Below are 23,989 nucleotides of genomic sequence, written 5' to 3' on the forward strand. Positions count from 1 at the left end.
AGGCAGACGAACAATACTGCTGATGACTGGTGTAAAGTTAGAACTCCTATCTCCCCCTTCCGCTGATATCCGACCACTGCAGCGATACACGGAGTCGCCTCGAAACTAATCGAACCTCGACTCGACCTCGGCCCGTGGATATGCAATTAAAAGAAACGCGACTCGATGTGAAAAATTGTGCGGCGTTCTTGCTTTTGCAAGTCACCGCAACGTACTTTCACCATCTAAATGTGCATTTCTGCTCCAGTACCTTAATAAATTTGAATTATTGTAACGCAATTAGAGGTCAACTTCGGAATTGATTAATTATAATGACTGAGAAGAAGATGAGAAATGATTTTTACAGGTATTAATAAAAGACGAACGTTCTATTGCTGTACTAATTAATAATCGTAAGAACCAACGGCATTCGTAAATTCATTGGCAAAGAATTAACGGAGTAACCATGGTTGAGTGACATCGATGTACGTGAAATTTCACACAACATTCGCAGCGGTCTCACGACCTAATAGCTATGATGGCACTTACAGCGGTGAGCACTCTGTTTCACTCTATCTTATTCTCTTTGGAAGTAACTACGATGATTAGTTTGTCATGTGAATTGATCTTTTTATAGTTTCAGCAGAGCCAAATAAGAATTTTAATTCATTATCTATTGGTTATTTATTATTAAATCTCAGACAATATCCGTTGGCTGAATATTTCGAAAACGATATGACATATTAGTTTCATTTTTGACAGATATTGCAAGTCGTGAACATAGCTGGGTATCGAAGAGCAGTATCGGTTGGCGGTTTCGAATTTGAAAGCCAAACACGCGCAACCGTCAACGTTATCCAGCGGCATTAGTGAGAATAGTGAGTTGGGATCGGAAAAGTATGATTTGTGACTGAAAGATTATAGGGAGTATACAAAATTTGGATAAAGTTCGGAATTTCGTAACGCCGTGGCGTGATTTTTTTCCGAAAAATGTCGGATAGCATAAAGGTTGCTATCAAATTGAGACCGCTCATAAAACGCGAAAGAGACGATAATTTGCCCGTGCAATGGGACGTTCGAGATCAAACTATATTCTCCATCGATCCAGAAACAAAACGACGCGGGGAGCATTCCCACATTTTTGGTGAGGATTTCCTAGTGTTCTATTTTTCCAGGTTCAACCAAAAATATACTTGAATTTCAGCTCCAGTTAACCTAAAAATTTTCGTCTGCACTTTACGTGCTCCTCGTCAGTACTGTAGTCAATCATTCCTGTAGTCTAATTCGTCTATTCTCTACCTTTTTTCATTAAGGCAGTTTCGTTTTTTCTGACAAGCGAAAGTGTCATTCTGTGCCTGGTGAATCAATTAGGAAAGAAAAAAAAAAGTAATTCTGGTGCCAATGTACATACCACTTCATATTTATCTACACTTATGACAAACTGGCGTCTTTCTTATTCAAACTTGTGCCCTAAAATGCACAATGGAACAGTAGTAAAATAATGTAACTAAAAAGAAATCTTTCTGCAGATCACATATTTGGCATGGATGCAAATAATGCCCATGTATTTGATGTTGCCGTCAAACCTATAGTTGATGCCACTGTCAAAGGATTTAATGGTACGATTTTTGCCTACGGGCAAACAAGTTCCGGAAAAACGTATACCATGACGGGTACGCGAGAAGAGCCAGGAATCATACCATTGGCAGTTGAAAATATATTCGATGCCATTGCCAATACTTCAACACGAGAATTTTTGTTACGGTAATCTTTCCTATTCTAAGCTTAATTTAGTCATTTGAATAGCAACACTATTATCCGAAATAGTTGAAGGATGAAATTGTAGCATATGAAGTATTCGAAATTCAATTATACAAATTATTCCCAAAAAGTACCTTAGGTGCAAAAACCTTATGCCAAGTATATTAAAGTAGAAACTACCGAACAAGAATTTACTTTGCTAATTTGATACCATCAAAATAACAATGTACATCCACATATACACCAGTATCGATACCCTTGCAGAGTTTTGAGCTACCCAAGTTTCCTTAATTATTCATTTATCATAAAATTTTCACAATAAAAGATATTTATATCTTTAATGAACCTGGCGCGAATGGCAACCACTGATCTTGATTTTCGAATATTGCAGATAATTGTGAATTGGGTGAAATATGTGACAATATTTTTGCTGTATAGGCCTTAGACTTGTCGTTGCGATAAAGAGACTGCATCGGCTTGGACGTGAATTTTATTTTTCCTTCAAATGTACTTGGCATGAAACTCTACTAAGTCTCTTGACACAAAGTGTATCTCAAATTGAAAAAATGCGTACAGCAATACATGGATACTTCAAATGGATAATATGCAGTAGTCTCAATACCAATAAACATTCATGCTGTTTGTAGAGTATCATACTTGGAAATATACAACGAGAAAGTAAATGATCTATTGCACAAAGATGGAACAGATTTGAAGATTCATGAAGATTCGAATGGTCAAGTTATTGTCAAGTGTAAAGAGGAGGTAACCAACTGTCCTGAACATGTGTTGTCCATAATGAAAAAGGGTGAGAAGAATCGAAGGTTCGGAGAAACAAATATGAACGATAGAAGCAGTCGTAGTCACACAATATTTAGGATTGTAAGTGAATTACAATTTTTCTGATCAATGAACCCGTCAAATAAGAATAATTGAACATTTCGTTTCTCCTGTTTTTCCCAGACCATTGAGAGCCGAGACACAGCTTCCAGTTCTGATGGTGCTATTCAGGTTTCACAATTAAATCTAGTTGACTTGGCAGGCTCAGAACGGGTCCGTCAAACAGGGGCAACTGGTGATAGATTCAAAGAAGGACGCCATATTAATTTGTCTTTGTCATCGTTGAGCTTAGTAATCAAGCAGCTAAGTGAATCTAAGGAATATGTCAACTTCCGCGACAGTAAACTGACCAGGATTTTACAAGCATCTTTAGGAGGTAATGCAATGACGACTATTATTTGTGCTGCTACGCCGGCAGCTCTTGAAGAAACGCAATGCACATTGTCGTGAGTATTCACTTCTAACGTGAAATATTTTTATTCAACTTTATTTCATACTAAGGGACTATCTTAATGTTTAAGATGCTTCCTTTCCCAAACATTTTGGTTTGATTTATACTAGTATAAATTTATACTGTATTATAGAATTAGTTATTAATTACAGGTTTGCAGCTCGAGCAAAGTGTATTAAAAACAAGCCTAAACTGAATGAAGTAGTGTCTGATGCGGCGTTGTTGAAACGGTTCGCTAAATTGATAGAAAAACTTTCTTCAGAACTTGCAGTAAGTAGTATCTTGAGAATTAGTAAAAGTTGTAAAATTGAATTATTTCTGTTACTGAACAAATATAATCTTTCCCTATGTGAATGCTCTTTCGTGCTTCTAATTGTGGAATGAACACATTAGATTGTAAATGTGATATTTTATGTCGTTCTGAGCAGCAAATTATGCATGTTTGCGTGTTCTTTTATTTCATTGTAACCCGTATTTTGAGATATCAATTGAACTATTAATATAAATGTAGACAAGATATTAATATTACATTTACCAGAGTCTTGCACAATTTTTGCAAATTATTAATCAAAGCTTAAATTAAAAGGAAGAATTATTGTTTTAATTAATTGTCAATTTGCTTCCTAGTATCGATAGATTAATAGATCAGGAATGCATTGAAAATTAAAGAATTATTATTGAGTCAGCTGAATATCATTTGAAATATTGAAGAAAAGAAAAGTTTGATCTGATTTTAAAAATTTCTCTGTCGATTATTTCAATCCACAGAATATATACACCAATATCAAGTTACTTTATACAGTTATGAACGTGAACAAACATGCTGACATTTAACAGGTGTTACCAAACTCAAGGTTGACTAATGAGGCCTGAAAGTGTTGTAGCAGAAAACGATATTAGCGTAAAACGATTCAATACAGTCGTAATTCACGATTGTGAAGCAAAAATTTAAGCACAGTTAAAATATCATTCAAAGTAAGTGTAATTTGAAAAAAAAAATTGTAAAATATGTGGTGTTGCATATGTTTACCGAAAAGTGAATAAATTATCTCTGTACGGAAATGGAACTTTAAATTCATCACAGTTTTTAATCGAGTTGTACCACAATTTTTTGTGATTTCAATTAGTTATGTAACATTTACAGTTCCCAGGAGTACATTTGAATAAAGAGGTACCTTGTGCATTTGTATGCATACCTCGTATAGTTCGTAAAGAAATTGCTCATTCATGTATGATTCATCACATTTCTAAACGCGCAGGAATATTATATTACTGTTGAATATTGGCGCATGAAGTGTCAATAACTTGTTACTTCTGTCCATAATATCGACTTGACAGGAGTCTCAAGTAAAAGTGTTTGTTTCATATTGGCAAAACATTGTTGTTAAGGATTATAAAAGGAATGCTGCATGAATAAAATCATTTTACAGCAAGAACGACAAGCAAATAGATGCGGAGAAGTTAAGGAAATGGAGTCTAAGCTGCAAGAAAAAGACCAGTACATTCAACTTATAGAAGATCGAATGCAACTATTGAAAACAAATATCGTATCATCCGCTAATTCAGTAGAAAATCTTGACTTCAAAACAAAATCTCGACGAAGGAGAACTTGGTGTGGACCCTCAAATCCAAGTTTTCTTAATCATAGTATGATGTTACCTACTATACAAGAGTTACCTACTATAGAGAATACTATGTCAGATTGGAAAGCAGCACAGTTCACCAAAAAGCGGAGCATAACACAAGCACCGCTGAATAATATAAATGAAAGTAAGTGCTCGAAGAAGCTTATATCGTCGATTTTTCACTATCAACATTATTTACATTATATTTACTTATCTTTTATATGTCGAGTTAACGGAGTTTAATTTTTTACCTGATAAATCAAAATCTATTCAATCATCTGTACACATTTTGACATTATTCAGTTCCTTAGTATCTCATAGTTAAACATGAGGGGTAAAAAAATTTAAAGGCTGTCAAGTTGTTAGAGTTTGGATTTTACTGTAACTTGACATAGAGGTTAAAGTTGTATTCAGATGTAAAAGATCTTTTCGTATTGAATAAAATTATGCGTCAATAATTTCTTTATTCGGTAGTAGAATTCCAAACTGAGATGGAAGACTTTGAGCTGGAACTAATCGAGAGTGAACGAAACTGGGAGATGGGAAGATTTTCATCTGACAGTGAAGATCTAGAGGACAATTACTGTATTACAAGACGAAAGCGTGGTAGATCTCATGTTAAGTTTCTTGACGATGTATCAGTATACCCATTAGTTGACTATGAAAGTGTCACTGGCTCTCCGGAGAAGCCTGAACTTTCAACTCCTCCTCGAAGGTAAATGAAATTATATAAATATGTCAAATTAAGAACTGCGAAATAAAAAATTTCACAGTCATTTTCAGAAGTAACTGATCGGCTTATTTTCAGTACGGGGGAAATTTTTTTTTGCTATTAACCTCCAAGTGTAGCGATAGATAAATGCGAGTATTTCCGTTTTTCCAAGTAACATATTCCTTCGTAAAAATTTAGACTTCAAAAAATATAAAAATAGAAATTGAAGCTAATCTGGATGAATAGAAGCATGGCTAAAATAAACCAAATTTCATACTCCAAAGTTTTGGACAAAAGGAATCCCCTCTCCGTTGGTTTCCAAACACATTATATACGTGGATACTTTCTAATTCAGGTTCAGAATGCCATTAGAGTCAGAGCTATCCCATAACTATGAAACGCCATCTATCCGGTTACCGTATTTGTAAATTACACCTGTCTCCGTTTATCTCATGATCATGTAAAAGTTGAGCTACCAGTGTTTATGAATCGACTAACATTAGTACTTACTATTGTTTGGTGTTACATGTCATCTTTCATTTACATTATCATTTGATCCAATGACTTCTATTTTGCTGTCATAATTCTTTACTTTCACTGATGCAAGCTTTAAAACGTATTTGATTAGTTGAACTCATAATATGTAATGTGTATAATACACACGTTTGATAGAGTTATACTTTATCTATACCTAATGGTATTTAATCAATTTTCAATTATGGTTGATTATTAGTTTTTGACACCACAAATAACAATTATTGTATTTGTTGGTAAAGTAAGCTTCCTGCTCACTGTGGGACTTTGCTCTAGAGTTTAGATTAAACCACTCGTCTTTGAATCTGTTATCACTGTTTTTATTAACAGTGTCGTATTTGATAAGGTATCTGAATCACTTATCGTTGAATCGAAATTTCACCAACAGCTTTGAGAGTTGATAAGTTGCAGAAATCTAATGCCGGTATAATGTTCACTATTCGAAAAATTTTCTATAACCATGTACCTATTGCGAGATAAACTTTTGTGCAACAAAAACTCACCAAGACAAATGAGCTTATCTATACTGAGTAAGGATTACAATACTTACTGTGTTGCTATCTTTGTGTATATCCAATACCTATTCTTATACCGAGAGTACCATGCAAATTTCAAACTTGATGTAATTAAATATCTAAATCCAAACATGAATCAAGTATGCCATCAACGCCATTTATTCTTTACTGAAAATTGGTGTCAACGTTTATTATTCTTCTGTTTCGAAAATACAATATAAATTGATTTAAACCAATTAAAGCCGAAATTAGTGAAAATTGATTTTTGATTAGTGACAATAATTAGTATATCAGAGTATTTAATTAATAAGAGATGGTACGGCTTTGTTTTATTTCGTCTATTATTCAATAATTGTTTCCCATCATAACCCTCAGTTGCATTGTAATTCACATTAATTTAATAAACCCATACGTGTATGGAATGAATTTTCGTCTTGTCATCAGCACAACTATTTTATACATATTCGGATTGGTTCTTTTAGCAGCACATCGTCTTAGAATCCTAATTCATATAATACTAATGTAGAGTTTTTTTTATGATTAGTATTAATAAACGGCATAATAATAATGTTGAGAACCTACCACAGCTTCTCAATATGTATAAGTTTGGAATTCGTATTAATCAACGTTGATACAAACAATTTTGAAGTACTCATAATAACTATAAAAGCACACTTAAAAACTTTTTCAATATTTATAAATTGTTTGCGCAGAGTTTAAGTTTGTAGTATATTCAAGATTTTATTCATTATCTCATAGACAAGAAGAAGAAGAAGACCCTGGTACACCAAAGGAAGTACTGAGAGATACAATAACCAATCTAGCTAATGAATATAAAACACTACAAGAATTCACAACGTTAGAAAAACAAATTTACACCACAGACACAGTTGAAACGATAGATCCAGTACAATATGAAATTAAATACTTGGAACTGGAATCTAAATACAATGCTGCAATACAAGAGAATGAGGAAATAAAAAAACGATTTGAATCATTGTGTAGTAAAGAAGAGAACCACAAATCGATAGAATCAGAGAAAAATCAATTCAAAATGGATATGGTAAGTTCATTGGTCATAATTATTAATTACATTGTAATGTTAATGAGTTTTCGTTATTTTGTAGGAGGAAAAACTTGTAAGGCTAAAAAAATTGGAAGAAGAAAGAACTGACTATGAATGTCAAATAGAGTTACTAAAATCAAAACACAAAATGCGTGAGAAAGAGCTAGAAACCTCACTGCAGGTGAATACCATTGTTTTTTTTTTTATTTTTATCAATTTTTGGAAGATTTGATAATAGTCAATAATATTTCAACTTGCAAATGCTTCGTGAGTTATTTATGAAAAAAATTTCCATACATAATTAATACAATTTGTTGGAAGTACCAAAGTCTGAGAGTCGTGTGTTACGTTTCAATAACAATTGAATATGAAATTAAAAAGAGCAATAAGAAAAATACACAAAATAGTTTAATACATTGTCAAAAACGTACTATTCATTTATTTATGTGGTGATCGACCAGACCTACAATAAAGTTCACAATAGAATATAAAATGAATCCTCTCTAGTCGTCACAAATCCACAAACTTGGCTTCATAGTTTAGAGTTGAACACGAATAGACAGCAAAAAGTGTAGAAGATAAATATAGAGTTCAATTAAAAACAAGTTTTAAAAGAAAGATATAATACTGGACAGTCAGAGTTAAAATGTGCACGATAGTGTAGAGCGGATCGAAGACGTTGTATGTTGAAGGGAGATCGAATATAAACAGTCTTCTAAATGTGCTATTTTATTTAATCACGCGATTTTCAGTTCGTTATTTTTAACTGTCGTCGTTTATTACCTGATAAGGATGTGTTTTACACACAGTTCATTGACTTTCGTTTACACAAATTTGAAATCAAATTTGAAACAGTATTCTAGGCCTACTGCCTCACTGATCTGCTTCAGATCTTCCATCCTCATTATTTATTTTGAATAGAATACATTGTCAGACCTTTTGTAACATAGGGCTGAATGTGCTTTGAATTCTGTTTAGATTGCATGGATGGATTGTGCAAATGTTGCTGATAATCAAAAGTCTTCGACTTGTCACTTGCAATCTTTGGTTGATAATTTAATGAAGGAAGTTAAAGCTCTAAAAGAGAAACTAGAAACCGCTGAAATATCGTCAGCACCCCAAGTATTATCGACAGAGAATGAACATATGAGGAAAAGAATACAGGAGTATGATATTTTGATTGAAACGGAGCGAAGAGAAAAAAGGAAATTAATCGAAGAGCTAAAAGAACTGAAAAAGTCTTTGGATAGTCAATCACTTATCGAGCACAATATATTGTTAACCAGAAATGACAAATCCCTCGATCCATGTGAAAAGCCATCATCTATAAATGATAATGATTTTAATATGAGTGAGTCATTTGAGAAAGTAATTTGTGAAAACCTTTGCGACTCTGTCCGTATGGATGCAGTACAACTGAACTTGAGCGGTACCGAGAATGAGAAAATTTTTGCAGAAATTGCACCATTAGAATTGCGCAGAGAATCTCAATCCGTTAATGGGATACTTGATGACGTTCAATCGAAAACTGAAAACAATTTCGTCGTTGAAACAGATTTGCTACACGAAATCCAAAATGACAAAGCATACGATGAGAAGTTAAGTCCAAAGAACCTATGTATAAAATCTACGCAAAATACACCATCACGGGTGATTGACAATGAATTCAGTAATAGCGAATTTAGTGCAGTATCTAAAGAGCCTAGTGACTACACCAAAGATTTGTTCAACCTTTCCCCACAGACAGTAGAGGTGCAAAGTGATCTCATAATTGATACTGACAAATTGGATATTGACTTACTGAAACTTGAAATGGAAAAATTACTCGCAGAAAAAGAAAATTTCATAAAAGAAAATGATATGCTCAAATTAAAAACTGAAACCCTTACTGGGGAAGTAAAAAAATTGAAATTAACAAATAAACAGATTGAAAAAAACTGTGAAGACTTAGAAAACACGAAAATTGTTCATAAAACAGAACTCATTGAGCGAGATTCAAAGTTACATAAACTACAAAATAAAATTCACAAATTGGAAGATGAAATTATTAGTGTGCAAAGCGAAAGAATTTTGTATGAAGGACAAAAATGTGAAATGGAAAAAATTATCAATCAGAACATGGCAAAAATTCGCGATTTCGAACTTACAAGCGCAGAATTTGAAAGAATGAACTTGGAATTACGAAAAAATTTGAACGCAAAATGCTTGGAACTTGAATCCATCGAGATGCATAAATATGAAAACGAGATACAAAATCTGAAAAGCTACATAGAAAATTTGGAACATTTTATTAAAAACATTCAAACTGAAAATGAAGATCTTAAAAATCAGCTGCATAATCAATCACAGAATTTAAAGGACGATCTTGATGATATGACAAAGAAACTAATCCAACAGGAAAAGGTAACGGACACTTTAGAGAAGGATACGAAAACGTTGACAGAACATATCGGGCAACTTTCAGAAGTGAAATCTGAGTCAATTGTAACAACTAAATTGGACTCTGCTGACAAGTCGAAAAGTAGTAGCGAAACATTGTTTGAAGATACTAAAGATTGTAGCAGCATATTTACTAATGCTAGTTATTTCGACGAAATGGAAGTATCGCTCATACAAGACAGTCTTCTACTCAATGAAATAACTGGTAATGAGTCGTATGTCGAAGATGATAAAACATCGTGTAATGCAACCATGTTAGAGAACAGAATTTTAGAGTTGGAAGATTCAAACAAAGATCTCGAAGTTATAAAGACTGATCTTTCGAGTACGTTGACAGCTGGGGAAGAGAATCTTTCAAACAATGATATTATAAATAAATTATGTGAAATAACGAACGCAAAGATGTTACTTGAGGATAAAAATGCAAAACTAGCAATGGAACTTCAGTTAAAGATTCAAGAGTCTGATGAAATTAAAAATGATGTTCAAGGTTTGAGACTGGGCATTGAAAGATTGGAAGAAACTATTCATTTGCTGACCACAGAGAATATGGATATGTCCAGTAAACTGACCATTGAAAAAGATCGCGCCAAAGAAATAGAAGCCCAATATCAGGTAATAAATTTAATGATTGTAATGTTAGCAAAATAGTTTCAAATTTTTTGTTAATTGTTTTTTATTGATCAATGTCACATTCTATAATGCTAATTATGAAAATAACTAGTTGAATTCAGTTAAGCATGGCCATTTTTTCAGGAACAAATTGAAGACCTTCATCGTCGCATATCTAAAATTGATGAGGTTAAAATGAATTTGCAAAATCAATTGAGGATTTCTCAGGAAAACTTGATAAATTTACAAGACACCTCACTACCTAATATAGAAGGTGAGGCCAGAGAAAAGATTATAATGTATCAGGAGAAGATTGATTTGTTGACAATGGAAAATATTGAACTATCCACAAATCTGATGGATAGAATAGATGAACTTGACAAACTTAAAGAAGATCAATCTCTGTTGCATAATGATAAATGCTCAGACATAGATACTGTTCAAGAATTAAGGGTACAACTGGAGAATCTAACTCGAGAAAACACAGAGCTTTCGAAAAACCTGATGGAAAAGATTGAAGAGTCAGACAGTTTAAAGCATGCCTACGAGTTGTTGGAGAAAAACTTGGCGACTCCTGTGAAAGACCTGTTCCCTGAATTGAAAAATGAAAATGATATCTGTCTAACAAGTACTGAAGCAGAATCACATGCCTGGCCTGCTACTTCACTGCAAAAGAATGAACAGTTTGAAGCGGCTAGCCAGACGGAACACTGTGAAGAATCGCAAAGCAATATCGAAGATTTGAAATTTAGTTTGGCAAAGCTCAGGGAAGAAAATATTTCGCTACTTAATAAAGTAGAAGCTTTACAGCAGGAATCAATTGCTCTCAAATCTGAGTTATTGACAAATGGTAATGGGCTAAAGGAAGAATTGAAAATAGCAAAACAATGTATAACTAAAGAAATCGGATTTTTAAAACCTGAACTCAAAATCTCAACTTTATTGACCAAAACGGTGGGTGAACTTCTCGGAGATTTCATCAAAATAATCATGACGAAAGAACAAGAAATCATTACAAAAGTAAAAGAAGATTTCGAGCAGGAGAAGCAAAATTTGGAGGACCAAAAAAGCCAAAGTGCAGACGCTGTACGACGGACCACAGTTTGGGCCAACGAATTAGAAGCAGATATTGAAAAATTACAAACTGAGATATCCCAGCAAGAAAAAGTGAACGTGACATTGAAGTGTGAGATTGACAGATTAGAAAATGACTTGAAAGAAAGTAATCATGAAAAGCAATTACTGAAAGAGAAAATTGGAGTCCTAGAGAATGATTTCATGAGCTTACAAACAGAACTCAGTAAACAATCCAATTCTAATAACAAGCAAGATGAAGAGGTAAATGCTATACAGGAACGGGAACGGATAGCATTAGCAGCTGCGAAAAATCGTGAAATAGAACTTCAAAACAGTATGAAATCTGTGAAGGATCAACTGAATCAAAAAATAGTGGAGTTAACATATGCACTTGAACAACAGAAAACAAAAAATCTTGATCTCAAAAGTACTCTAGAAGGACTCCAAGCCACCGAAAGTCAACTGAAAAGTATCATTGATTTAAAATCTACAGAGCTGATGAAATTACAACAATGCGTAGCAACGTTAGAAATGGAAAATGCGCAAATGATAGTTGAACATAATCAATTGAATGAAGAAAATGAAAACAAGACCAAGCATATTGAAGAAATCACTAGTATTCTAAAAATTAAATGTGACGAAATGTCCGAGTACAAAACTAAACTGGAATCCATTGTACCTGAATATGAAATATACAAAGAGCAAATAAAAGAACGAAAACAGTATGCTGAAAAATGTAAGCACGAGTACGAACTTTTCAAAGAGAAAGTCGAAGAAGAATTAAATCTTCTTAATGACAAGCTTTGCGATGAAAAAAGTAAAAATGGTAGCTTGCTCAATCAACTGAGCGACTTGAACGACAAAAATAAATTACTAGCATCAGAAATAGAGGAACAGAAGGAGAGGTGCGAAGAATTGGAAAATACTAATGAAAAATTGAATAAAAAAGTCCGGAACAGTACAAGTAATTTGAAGGTCGAGGCTCAGATAGAAGATCTAAAGGATCAAAATGAGATGTTACGAAATAATGCAGAAGGTGCGAGCAATAGAATAACTGAATTACTGGAAGTTAAAAATTCAATAACAAAAGATTTCGCCGCTTTACAAGAAAAATATAAAATTTTACTAGAAGAGAAAAAGGAACTAGAGCAAGTCGTTGCATCTAGCAATTCAAAATTAGCTTCATCTGACTTACAGTTATCAGAAATATGTAACCAGCTCGAAAGCCAGATATGTGAAAAAAATAAAATTTCCTTAGAATTGGAAGCTACAAAAGTAATTATATCACAAAAAGATGAAGATCTGACAATTGCTCAACAGGAAATCGAGAGGCTTAATCTTGCCAATAACGAACTTGATCAAGAGGCAGAGGAACTCGCTCAAGAGATACAGGAAAGACTTGCTGAAGCTGAGAAGCTTCGGAACGAACTGTTTGAGTCACAAAATAATTTGAAATCAATATCTAATAACGTCACAGATAAAATGAAACTAAAAGTAGAAGGCAGAGACAGAAAGTCATTCCAAGATATGGCTGAAGTAGAGGTACTCATTCAGCAGAATAAAGAACTCTGCAAAGAGCTTGAAACGCTAAGCGTAACAAATGATTTTTTACGGAAAGAGAATGTAGAACTCAAAGCCAGGGTTGCAGAATTGGAGTCACAAAGTTGTAATAACTCCAGAAGTGGGTTACTTGAAGTTGCAAATTCCTCATTTAATGCATTACCTATCAGTCAGTTGCCTTCATTATCTAAAAAAGTTCGTGAACTGGAACTGGAAATAGTCTCCAAAAACGGAAAAATAGCGACTTTAGAGTTGCAAATACAAAGTGAGAACTTCCCTTACCAGAAAAAATGTAGAGATTTAGAGGAAAACCTTTCTGCTTTTAAACATAAGGTATAAACAAATTATTTATTATATCTACTATGTTTCAAAATACTTTTACCTACAGAAGTAGGCCTTAAATCTGTTTGTTACTGAACAAATTTTTTTACAGAACGCGATTTTGAAGGAGGAAGTGAAGAACCTCCAGAAAACTATGAGGTCTGTCAGTGCAATCGAGTGCGAGGCTTGCAGGAAGAGACAAAGTAACAGAAGAGATCAATTTACTCAATGCCTACCTGAACACAAAACTTATCTCAGTGGCACAAGCAGTGGCTTTGTTGATGTTAGTCTTGTAATCTACAATTTTTCTTCTCAAATTTTCATTTTTCAAGTCAGGTAAATGTACCAATAGCTGGACATGAACCCAACACCAGATAGTTTACGTATCTGAATGTTTTTGATAAATTCCGTTCCAGCTACTGGTTTATTTAATTTAATTTTGCATCCATACGCTTATTTCCCTGTTGCTATACACATGGTATTACTTATGCAGGAATACGCTAAAGTAGTCAAACTCGAGAAAGAGAATAAGCTAATGAGAGATCTGTGTCGAAGTCGGACACGTGAAATCAAGAGACTCGAGAAAGAAATATCTCAACAGGAGTTAATCATCTCAGAGAAATCTATTGTTCAGGTTTCACTTCAGAAAAAACTATCTGAATATGAGATGATACTACCGGAGAAGTTCAGGGTGCAAACTACATCGCCTATTGAAGAAATTAAAAACAATTCTTCTGACAAGAATATACGATCTTTGACGAATCGAAACAAGTCTCCACTCGAAGAGAATGTCAAGCGGTGAGGTATTTTTTAATCACAGTGCATTAAACCAAATCTTGGTGCCTTAATATTGACCAGCCTGATTTTCTGCTCTCTGCAAATCTGACATAAATGTTTCCCTACTAAAAATAATGTAAGATAATTGCCTCACCATTTTTTTCCTCAGACTACCGCACATGCATGAACTATGCTTTGGGTGCTCAATGTACGCTATTTTTATTCGTTATGCTCACAAACTTGTTAATCGTAAGCCGATGTGTATGATAATATATGTATATTACATTTACCACAGCGCATTGAAAGAAAACTTGTCCTCTAATATTTTGGACGATGCATCAGCAGTAAAATCCAACCATATTAGCAGCATATGGACTCACTACCCATAGATTATATTCTCTTATTTATATTGTTTATCGGTTGACCAGCAAGCAAATTGTGATGAAGAGGTATCAATTTTTATTATTACAAACGTGAATGAAAAGTGTTGACTAAAGTAAATTAAAAACTCATTATTTTTGTAATGTCCTATACATAAAATTATATGATGCATTTTTAGATTTAAGTACAATAGCTTTAAAAATGAAATAATATTTATATCTTCGTTTCAACCAAAGAGACCTTAGAAGTATCTTCAATTGTATAATAAGGTCTCTAAAAAAATTATTTCCTTTAAGTACTGCTTTGTATTTGTTTGTATTTCGTGACTTCATTGCTGTACAAAGTATACTATCGGCAAAGACTACGTGATTTGGCATTGCGGTATTTGAAATACAAGACTAGTCCAAAAAGGAATGTGAAGCGATCATTATGTGTCAATTTCATCCAAGTATTAAACAATCCAAGAATGTATTGTACAAAAACTTTACTAGATTCACTTTTGTCTGTAAGCTTTTATACTTATTGTACATTGACTTCATGTATTTGGTGAAAAATATAATAGTACAAAAAAATTATATTTTAATTACACGTACTGGAGTCATATTTTGTTAAAAAAAAATGTAATAGCACCGAGGATTACTAATTTTTTTTTTACACGTTATAAAGTTAGATGGAAGTTTATGACAATTCAAAATTTTTTCAAAATTCATTCGGTATTATTATTTTTTAGCTTCAAATAGTCCCGAATTTGCTTCTATTTGAAGTCCATCAAAATGAAAATTTATTTCGTAAGTTGTGAAAACATCTCTGTTTTATAATAAAAAGTCTCCATAGAATTTTATACTTTACGTACCGCCTCATTACCTTTCTGAAATCACAAGAATTGGCATAAGAAAATAACTGAGATTATATTATTATAAATTATAATGATGAAATAAATTTATTGAGTTTTCATTACAATTGTCATTACGTTGATATTTCTCTAGTTCCGTCTCCTTTTAATTTTACTGCCATGCGCAGATCCTTTTCCTTTGAAAAACTTTTTATTACCCTGTGATTTTGTACCACCGTCTTTAACGCCAAATTTCTTTTTTTGTCTGTAACTATACTTTTCATCATCATATCTGTTTTTATTACCAAACTGTTTATTCTTTTTGTCACCGTTTTTAACGTTTTTGTCGAGCCTCGATTTCTTTGTCTTGTATTTAACTGGATATGAATTTGGTCGCTTGTCACCAGTTTTTGGTCGCCCCGAAAACAAATCTGGAATACAAATGAAAGAGCACCTATTAACATTATTGTACAGAGATTAATTTAATGATATGAGTTTTGTTTGCACTACGCCATTACCTTTATCAGGTTCTTGGCCAACTTCCTCTCTATAATACTGTGCATCGTCGTCTTCCTCGACCTGATTGTCTTCGTAGGACTCTTTTGCAGCTTTGTGCATAAGCACGTCACTTTCCGATCTTTGTTTTTTCATACCCTTAAGACTTTTCTGTTTCTCCTCTTCCTTCATTGCTTCCTTTTTCTTTTTATTTTCTTCCTGTACCTTTTTCCGATTTTCTTTAAGCTTCTTTTTAACCTCACGGCTCTTTTGTATTTTGAGTATTTCTTCCTCGGTTTTATGCACAAATTCATGGTACATAACTTGTCCATCCAATAATCCATCTTCAACTTTTATCAGCTGAAACAGGGTTACAAAATATTTATTCTTTGCCTTTATCCCAAGTACATGAAATATTTATGAGAAAACTGGAATATATTTTTACCTGCATTGTTATTCGAGGCCCTAGTTCGATGAGTCTAATTGCGCTCGTGCCACTTTTGTGATTACCTCTGGACGATAATTTCTGGGGCAGGGTAACATGACTCGAGGGATCCTCTTCTGCTTCGCTTTCAGAGAATGTGGGTTTTGTAAGGAATTCTGAAAAGTCTTGACATTTAGAGAGATTGGGCACTTTAGCTTGTACTATTTTCTTAACTCCTTTTGATAGTCCAACTGGTACCATTTTTATAGCGTAATGCCTGAAGTCTATTAGCTTTGTCACACTGTTGTAGTTAAGACAAACACAACGACGAATTGTGCTGAGGTTTACCTAGAAAACAATCCCCAAAATCCGTTAAAAATTCCATGCCAGAGCTCTATATTCCTATGAAATAAAAAGGTATTCCAGGTTGAAAATACTTACAGTGGTAAGATTAATTGTTGGAAACATGTTTTGAAACATCGATGTCATGAGTTTCATTTGCATGCCTTCTCCGCTGAAATTATTCAATACCATCAATGGAGAGTGTTTGAAAGCTTCTTCAAAGACCATTTGCTTCTTTATCGTTGAAACTACATCTCTCGCTAGTGAGAAACTGGTTATTTTAAAAGATAGTGTGGGCCCTCTTGGTATTCTATAATTTTAAGTACAGGAATTAATGAAATCCTAAGTGGTAATCACTTATGGACAGTTTAAGAAGTCAAAATGTGACTGTAGATATGAAATTTTCAGATGCAAGCAAGATTTTGTAATACTCGTATTACCTACAAAGTTTCAGGTACATTCCCAGTTCTGTTCGTGTAAAAATGCACATATGAGAAACGTGGAGAGCACCAGAAACCGAAACGAAATCTTTAATCGTGTTTCGTTTCCGAGCTTTTAATGATGATGCTGTGTATGGTTCCATAACTCTTCGAAAATCCTTAGTTAACTCCAAGATATGTCCTCCTGGAAGTCCACGTTGTATAACAAAAGAATGAGGAGCGCGCACCAAATCCACAGGCTCTTCGCTGTTTATTTGTTTGTTCCGCTTTACGCAGCGGCCCTAAATACAGTATAAATCGTGAGTTATATTTGGATAGGTATCTATGTTTGATGTGTGACGAACCGATTTTTAGTATAAATTTATTGGTCTGTATGGGCAGAATTTTACAGATACTTTTATTGAGGTTATGAAGAGAGCACTAGATATTAATTATGTCTATATTTACGTTTACTAGGAATGTTATTTCATTCATTTGGGAGGAACAACTATCGCTCACCTTTTTCGAACGTCCCATCTTAGAAAAATTTTTCGAGAATAAAGTTTCGTAAACAAAATCTTGTACGCACGTTGCCGACGTGCTTCGTAACCTCAAATTTGGCAATCTGTGAAGTGTGCACTCTGCGCAAGTGTGGTCCACACACCACACATTGGTGGCATGGGTGTCAGGTTGGACAGCTGACGGGATTTAAAGTTGTGCTTGGCTTGTGCTTGTTTTGTAGTCGTTTACCCCATGAACATATTCAAGGATATCAATTGAACGAAAAATGATTGGAATTCCAAAAAAATATTTATTATGGTTCGCGCACGAGCACGTCGATTTCAGGATAGCGGTATGGAATTTTTCAAATTTGCAAACTTCCACTAGATAATGGTTGAATTAAATTGTCATTTTTGAGGTTAATGTTATAAAACCTCGAATTTGTAACAGGAAATCGAATCTATTTGTGAGATGTACGATATTAAAGTCACGACAATTCTGAGGCCTGACGAGTATGTAAGTAAATAAATAATTTTTCGACTACTCACCGACTTATCACTGCTACAGTTCCTACAATTTTTAGGTTATGTTATTATTCCACATCTGGTGAACATAATCGAATGTTCACCACTGTTGTTATCAATAAGTAGATGTTACATTAATGAACCAATCTTCAGTAATAGCTTTGCTCAAACCACAATTTTCCTGGGAGTATTAGCAAAATTGGATTGAAATGATGAAATTTTTTACATTTTCTCAAATCTTTTTGCTCACTGGCGCAACATTTCTATCATTGCTAACTTTTCTATAAAGTTTACCCCTTCATTAATATTTTCTTGGATTATTTCTTGATACATAATGTTTACTTTGTATCTGTACCTTTTAATTCATTGAAAAAAAATGTATTTAAATTTAGCCATATTGGATAATCGAGTCAGATTCAGAAGATGCTGTAAAAAAAATTGCTAGCAGATCCATATCGCTTCGTTCCTGCATTGAATTGTGGGGTGATGGGGGCAGCCATGAAGATTTGCACAGGAGTTTGAAGGAGTACCCGCAAGGAAACATGAGACTACATCTTAATAATGAAAAATCCTTCAAAGTTATTGTTGAAACATTTTGTAAGCATTTTTCACAAGATGAGAAAATTAAGAAAATAGAGGTAATGTACTATCTTGTATATTTGAAAAAACAAGGTGATCTTTACTATCTGATTCTGTGAATTAATTACAGTCCTTTAGTTATCTGCCAATAGAGGGTCCTGTAAATTTGCGAAATCCAGATACAGCATTGATGTATATAGAGTATTACGGACTAGATCCTAATACAATACCTGACAAACCTTATCACCTTTTTTTCGGAAGACTGGTAAGAATTATGAATTATCGTTTTGCGTGGATTTTATGATCAAATAAATTTTGAACATCGTTTTAAAATTGTCACGAAATCACAATAATCGTGAATCTTGATCATTTCACGTTATTTTTTCAGGTGGCTGATGGCCAGAGACAATTAATACGTAAACTATCTCTCAAAACGCGAAATTTCATAGGAAATACTTCAATGGATCCTCAATTATCTTTGATAATGGCCAATCAAGCGCAAGTAAAAAATGGAGATTTAATTCTCGATCCGTTTGTTGGTTCCGGGTCGCTACTTGTTGCAGCATCTCAATTTGGAGGGTACACTCTCGGTACAGACATAGATTATCTAATGCTTCATGCACGCACAAGGCCCTCTCGGATATCACAGAAGGTACACATCTTCGTTACTTTCATTAAAGTAGTTTTCTTTTATTCTTTCCTTATTGCTCAATATTGTTATTAACCGGAAACAACGATGGTCCTAAAACCATGTTACGGTCATGCCAATGCAAGAGCTTGAATGCCTTTAACTCTCTCTGTTTTTTAGACCAGAGGGAAAGACGAAAGTATAGCATCGAATATGAAGCAATATGGAACAAGTTCATATTACATCGATGTCTTAGTGACAGATTTCTCTTTACCTGTCTGGCGTTCAGACATGAGAGTCGATGCAATTATCACAGATCGTAGGTTCAATGCATCACATTATTATGATGGGCATACAATACAAGAGTTTAAAATCGATCGACATTGCGAATAGTAATGAATCCGAAAACTTCTTAGCAATTGAATTTCAGCTTTAAAATCATCTTAAATCTTGCACAGCTCCATATGGAATAAGAGAAGCAACGGAGCGTGTAGGTACCATAAAAAGACAGCCTGTAATCGACCAGCATCAAGTAGCTAGTCATATACCTTCTAAGATTGACTACGGGCTGCCTCAGATGTTCGTTGATCTGCTCTCATTTGCTGCGAATCATTTATGTATTAACGGCAGATTGGTATGCTGGTTTCCTTTGTTCAGGTAAGAACGTAAAAAATATGAGACTTATGATAAACTGACAACAGACTGCAGACATCAAATGGTTGAAATTTTCGATGACTATATATTTTTTTGATAATTCTGAAAAAAAAAAACAAGGTTCCATTTGCTACTAAGACCCTTTAAGCCGAGTCTGCTGTATTTCAAAATATGTTTTAATTTTATTTATTTTAATACAAACAATCCATAAACAACAAATGTTGCACATATTAATAATTTAAGTAATAAAAATAATGTGCTGTGTTGAATGTCATGTAATTGAACGTATACATGATCCTACAGGGAACACTATGCAGACGAGCAGCTTCCTTCACATCCATGTTTGCAATTAATTGCCAATTCGGAACAGATTCTGAGTACATATACAAGTCGCCGCTTGCTCACTTATAAGAAAATTCGAGATCCTCAGGTACATAGGAGCATCATGAATTTGCAAATTTGAACAGTTGGTAGAAAGATTTCATTTCGCTGTCTGAAATGAACCTTACAGAATCCTATATATTTTTGTTCTAAGCGTAAGATTGACAGTTTTTGTTCTTTGTAGGATGATGATCCAATTGATGATTCGAATGTATTAGACTTCCGTGTAAGATATTTCGGACATGGAGATGAAACAAGAAAAGAAAGAAGAATGAAGAGAGCAGAACAGAGGGCAAAGAATAAAGAGAATTGGGAAAAAAATATTAAGTCAAAAACTGCAAGATGACTAAATCTTTTTTATATGTAAAAGTGGTAAAAGTTTATTTAACAAACCTGCTTTTTACTTTATTTAAAACGCACTTTTACACGAATAAAAATATTTTTTTACCATTTATTATTTCTCAGCAAAGACATCATGCGAGTAGAAATTGCAAACGTGGTCTTTTTTCAAAATACCACAGTATTTTTAAAGGTGCTATTCGACTTCAATTCTCAAGGTCGCCTAAATGTTGTTCATGTACCGTCACATCAAAAGCTCTTCACGTATAGATCCCGTTTCAAAACATACGTAGACATCCATGGATGTCAAAAGCAAATCTATGAACTCATGTTTTGTCAGACCGACAGTAAATAATCGGTATTATTATTTATTTTTTCATTCAATAAATTTAATATTCATGATGAATAATATTAAATAACAATATAAACATATTCTTTTAGAAACCTTCACAAATAGGAAATACAACTACTGGAAAGATAATTTCTTACAACAGTGCCATACACGAAATACATCATATTTACGTACCATGTGGAGTTCAAATAAAATGCAAATAAGCAGTGTGTATACTTATGTATACTTAACTTGATAAATATGTATACTGTATGCATATGTGATATACTAGGAAGGTTTCATAGTTCCAATGGATCAATGTTTCAAACACATCAGTAGATAGCATCTCTCCGTACATCCATCAGCGTACCAAATACATATACATTCATATAATATATGTCTATGACTCTAATTGTAATTGCCCTAGTACATCTACAACATTTTTAACATCTTTTTCTGTCGCTTTTAATGCATACCTTTTCTGAATTTGAGTTGCAGCCCAATTGCCAAGCTTTATTGCATCCTTTTTCTTTGAAGCAGGACACTTTGCTGATAAAGCAATGTTGTTTGCCACCTATTTAAGTTAGCAGATAGTATTATTCTCAAATCGTCTACTATTTCCGACAAATTTTCTGCCCTAATATAATTTGCTTATATAGAGAACACTTCTGAAAACTTACCAATAATAGCCCATAAAGTGCTCGTACGTTGTTGGGATTCAACTTGATTGCTTGAGCGAAATAAGTTTTTGCCAATTCCATATTATCGAATCCACCCTAGATGATAAAATATTAGATTTGTTAAATTTATAGGACAGCAAAATTAGAGTACTTAATCTTTACTTGAAGTGAATATTTCATTTCTATTTAGGTAATACTACAGAAGAGATGCGTTCATTCACTAACCTGGGTATACTTAATTTCTGCATATCGCTGATAAATCAAATGACTATGAGGGTTGTGCAAAATTAATTCTTCCATGCAAAAAGCTGCTTTAGCATACTCTTGCTCTTGCAGGTATAAATCACACAATTCGTGCCATGCTTCTTGGTCACTCATGAACCTGTTTAGAGAATGTCAGTATTTTAATCAAATGAGTAACAGGTTTTACAACTAATTCCTGATGCGGATGACTAACTTTTTCAAATACTCGGTGAGTTCTTTTATAGCTTCAGTTATTCGACCTTGTGCCTTTAGAATTGCCAATCTTCTTTTTCTTGGTGCTGCGTTAGTTTCATCTCTTTTGATTATGGAGTCCAAAATCTTGAGGGCCTCATCGTATCTGCAAATGAACACATTATTTGTGCCAAGTAATTAGAGATCATAGAATATATATAATCATGGCAATTTTCAGTGCATCATTATAAAGTTAATGTAAAATGGTTATATGTAATACTTTTCCAAGGCTTCCATGTGCATTGCGTGATATTTCAGCACCCTCAGGCTGCCTGGAAATTCTTGCTCCAATAAATCAATACATTCTTTGGCAACTGATAAACGATTGCAATCCAAGGCAGCCACACACACTTGTTCTAAGACTAAATATTCTATAAAATAATAAATACCGCAATATGAAGGTCAATTTTCACGTAATATTTCATTTTAGGTAAGGGTTAGATGAATAAATATTTATTATGAGGATTTTTACTTTCGTTTCCTAATTTATGGATCTTCTCTATTAATATGGATTCCCATAGCTCAACCACATCTTCACTCTTGCGTTCAGAATCTTCTCGCCAAGTTCTGAACAAGTCTCGTACATCTGTGGATTTGATTTGAAAATTGATTAGCCGTATAAATTTTTACGTACGGTAAAGTACTGCGATGCAGTTGGCTATGCATGCACATATTTGCATTTAGTCTGATACTTGATTTTTCATCATATTTAGTATGAAACAAAAATTTGCAACTGTGATATTGTAGCGAGATATAGCTTTATGATTTTGTTTTTGAAATCTCAGGCTCGTACAACGTGTCCCCAATTAAATATTATACACGTTATGTAAAATACCTGTCTTAATACATATGATAATATATAAATATGTATTTAAATCTAGTTGATTATGTAATAGTTGGGTAATGAGGCAATATGTAGCATGAAATTCAGAAAAATGAATATTGATACATTAGCGTTACATATTGACTTACTTGACAAATAGAGGCATGTAAGCTCGAGTATCGAGCTGAGTTTAGGTTTGATTTTTCAATATGTGCATGTAAAGAGGACAATGTCATCGTCAATTTATCAACTTATTATAAAGACGTACCTGTCCAAGACATATTATCATAATTCCATGGCATTTTTTATCTACCGAACAGAAGACCAACAGCCAACAATACGAAAAATTATTCAGTCAATTGGTCAATAAAAGTTGATTACTTAAATCGAGGTTATACGACAGAGTTAGCAGAAAATTTACTCTGTCAAACTAACGCGATCACAAAAACTTGACTCACTCTTTACCGAATCTAGAAGGCTGCGCATTGCAATTCAAAAACAACATGTATATAATATACGTAATACGTACACATACCTATGTACGTATGTCATATGTATGCACCACTGAACACATATTTATCATTCGACGTGCAGGCCGTATCCGCATGATATAGATTAATTAATCTAGTTGTTTTATACCGCTAATAGAAGGTTTAACAATATTTTTCATCCGTTTGTACGTAGAGTTTGATTGTAAGCACGAGAGATTTTATAGTTTTCCTCGATGAATTACTGGATCCGCAATGTGGAGTAATGGATATTAGCGCGTGAAAGTACATTTAATGCACTAAAGAGTACATCGTCATGTGTAGAGTTTGGGGATGAAAACATTTTGCAAAATATTTAAAACTGTATTTGAGATTGTGGTATAAATTAAGTTATGAATCTTAAA

At 33.6% G+C, this 23,989-nt stretch overlaps 4 protein-coding genes across 7 annotated transcripts; 2 read left to right on the plus strand and 2 right to left on the minus strand.

Annotated features, from left to right (window-relative positions):
- Nucleotides 1–879: 879 nt before the first annotated feature.
- LOC107223770 (centromere-associated protein E) lies at nucleotides 880–15,607 on the plus strand. Of its 3 annotated transcripts, none has more exons than XM_015663568.2 (14): nucleotides 880–1,123; nucleotides 1,509–1,743; nucleotides 2,388–2,622; nucleotides 2,704–3,026; nucleotides 3,184–3,301; nucleotides 4,462–4,801; nucleotides 5,131–5,371; nucleotides 7,177–7,480; nucleotides 7,545–7,664; nucleotides 8,462–10,537; nucleotides 10,679–13,504; nucleotides 13,605–13,775; nucleotides 13,986–14,290; nucleotides 14,565–15,607. In XM_015663568.2, exons 1-14 carry the CDS (start codon nucleotides 970–972, stop codon nucleotides 14,656–14,658), a joined length of 7,542 nt encoding a protein of 2,513 aa, XP_015519054.2. In that variant the 5' UTR covers nucleotides 880–969; the 3' UTR covers nucleotides 14,659–15,607. The 3 variants fall into 3 exon arrangements, with proteins under 3 accessions (XP_015519054.2, XP_046601023.1, XP_046601026.1); XM_046745067.1 differs by having other exon boundaries at nucleotides 5,134–5,371; XM_046745070.1 differs by lacking the exons at nucleotides 880–1,123; nucleotides 1,509–1,743; nucleotides 2,388–2,622; nucleotides 2,704–3,026; nucleotides 3,184–3,301 and adding an exon at nucleotides 3,932–4,006.
- LOC107223758 (protein Peter pan) lies at nucleotides 14,706–17,808 on the minus strand. Of its 2 annotated transcripts, XM_015663551.2 has the most exons (7): nucleotides 17,682–17,808; nucleotides 17,184–17,464; nucleotides 16,843–17,053; nucleotides 16,423–16,749; nucleotides 16,001–16,337; nucleotides 15,609–15,913; nucleotides 14,706–15,518 (listed from the first exon to the last, which is right to left on the minus strand). In XM_015663551.2, exons 1-6 carry the CDS (start codon nucleotides 17,697–17,699, stop codon nucleotides 15,633–15,635), a joined length of 1,455 nt encoding a protein of 484 aa, XP_015519037.2. In that variant the 5' UTR covers nucleotides 17,700–17,808; the 3' UTR covers nucleotides 14,706–15,518; nucleotides 15,609–15,632. The 2 variants fall into 2 exon arrangements, with proteins under 2 accessions (XP_015519037.2, XP_015519038.2); XM_015663552.2 differs by lacking the exon at nucleotides 14,706–15,518 and having other exon boundaries at nucleotides 15,557–15,913.
- A 30-nt stretch (nucleotides 17,809–17,838) lies between these two features.
- On the plus strand, nucleotides 17,839–21,065 carry LOC107223757 (tRNA (guanine(10)-N2)-methyltransferase homolog). The gene is made up of 9 exons (XM_015663550.2): nucleotides 17,839–18,015; nucleotides 18,114–18,179; nucleotides 18,580–18,825; nucleotides 18,897–19,031; nucleotides 19,155–19,418; nucleotides 19,575–19,713; nucleotides 19,853–20,051; nucleotides 20,352–20,478; nucleotides 20,614–21,065. The coding sequence occupies exons 1-9, from the start codon at nucleotides 17,950–17,952 to the stop codon at nucleotides 20,773–20,775; spliced, it is 1,404 nt and encodes a 467-aa protein (XP_015519036.1). The 5' UTR covers nucleotides 17,839–17,949; the 3' UTR covers nucleotides 20,776–21,065.
- On the minus strand, nucleotides 20,207–23,546 carry LOC107223754 (ER membrane protein complex subunit 2-A). The gene is made up of 7 exons (XM_015663547.2): nucleotides 23,366–23,546; nucleotides 22,747–22,860; nucleotides 22,495–22,645; nucleotides 22,237–22,380; nucleotides 22,005–22,161; nucleotides 21,780–21,875; nucleotides 20,207–21,673 (listed from the first exon to the last, which is right to left on the minus strand). Exons 1-7 carry the CDS (start codon nucleotides 23,397–23,399, stop codon nucleotides 21,500–21,502), a joined length of 870 nt encoding a protein of 289 aa, XP_015519033.1. The 5' UTR covers nucleotides 23,400–23,546; the 3' UTR covers nucleotides 20,207–21,499.
- Between the last annotated feature and the right edge of the window lie 443 nt (nucleotides 23,547–23,989).

Source organism: Neodiprion lecontei, chromosome 1 (genome assembly GCF_021901455.1).
Source record: "Neodiprion lecontei isolate iyNeoLeco1 chromosome 1, iyNeoLeco1.1, whole genome shotgun sequence".
Classification (NCBI taxonomy): domain Eukaryota; kingdom Metazoa; phylum Arthropoda; class Insecta; order Hymenoptera; family Diprionidae; genus Neodiprion; species Neodiprion lecontei.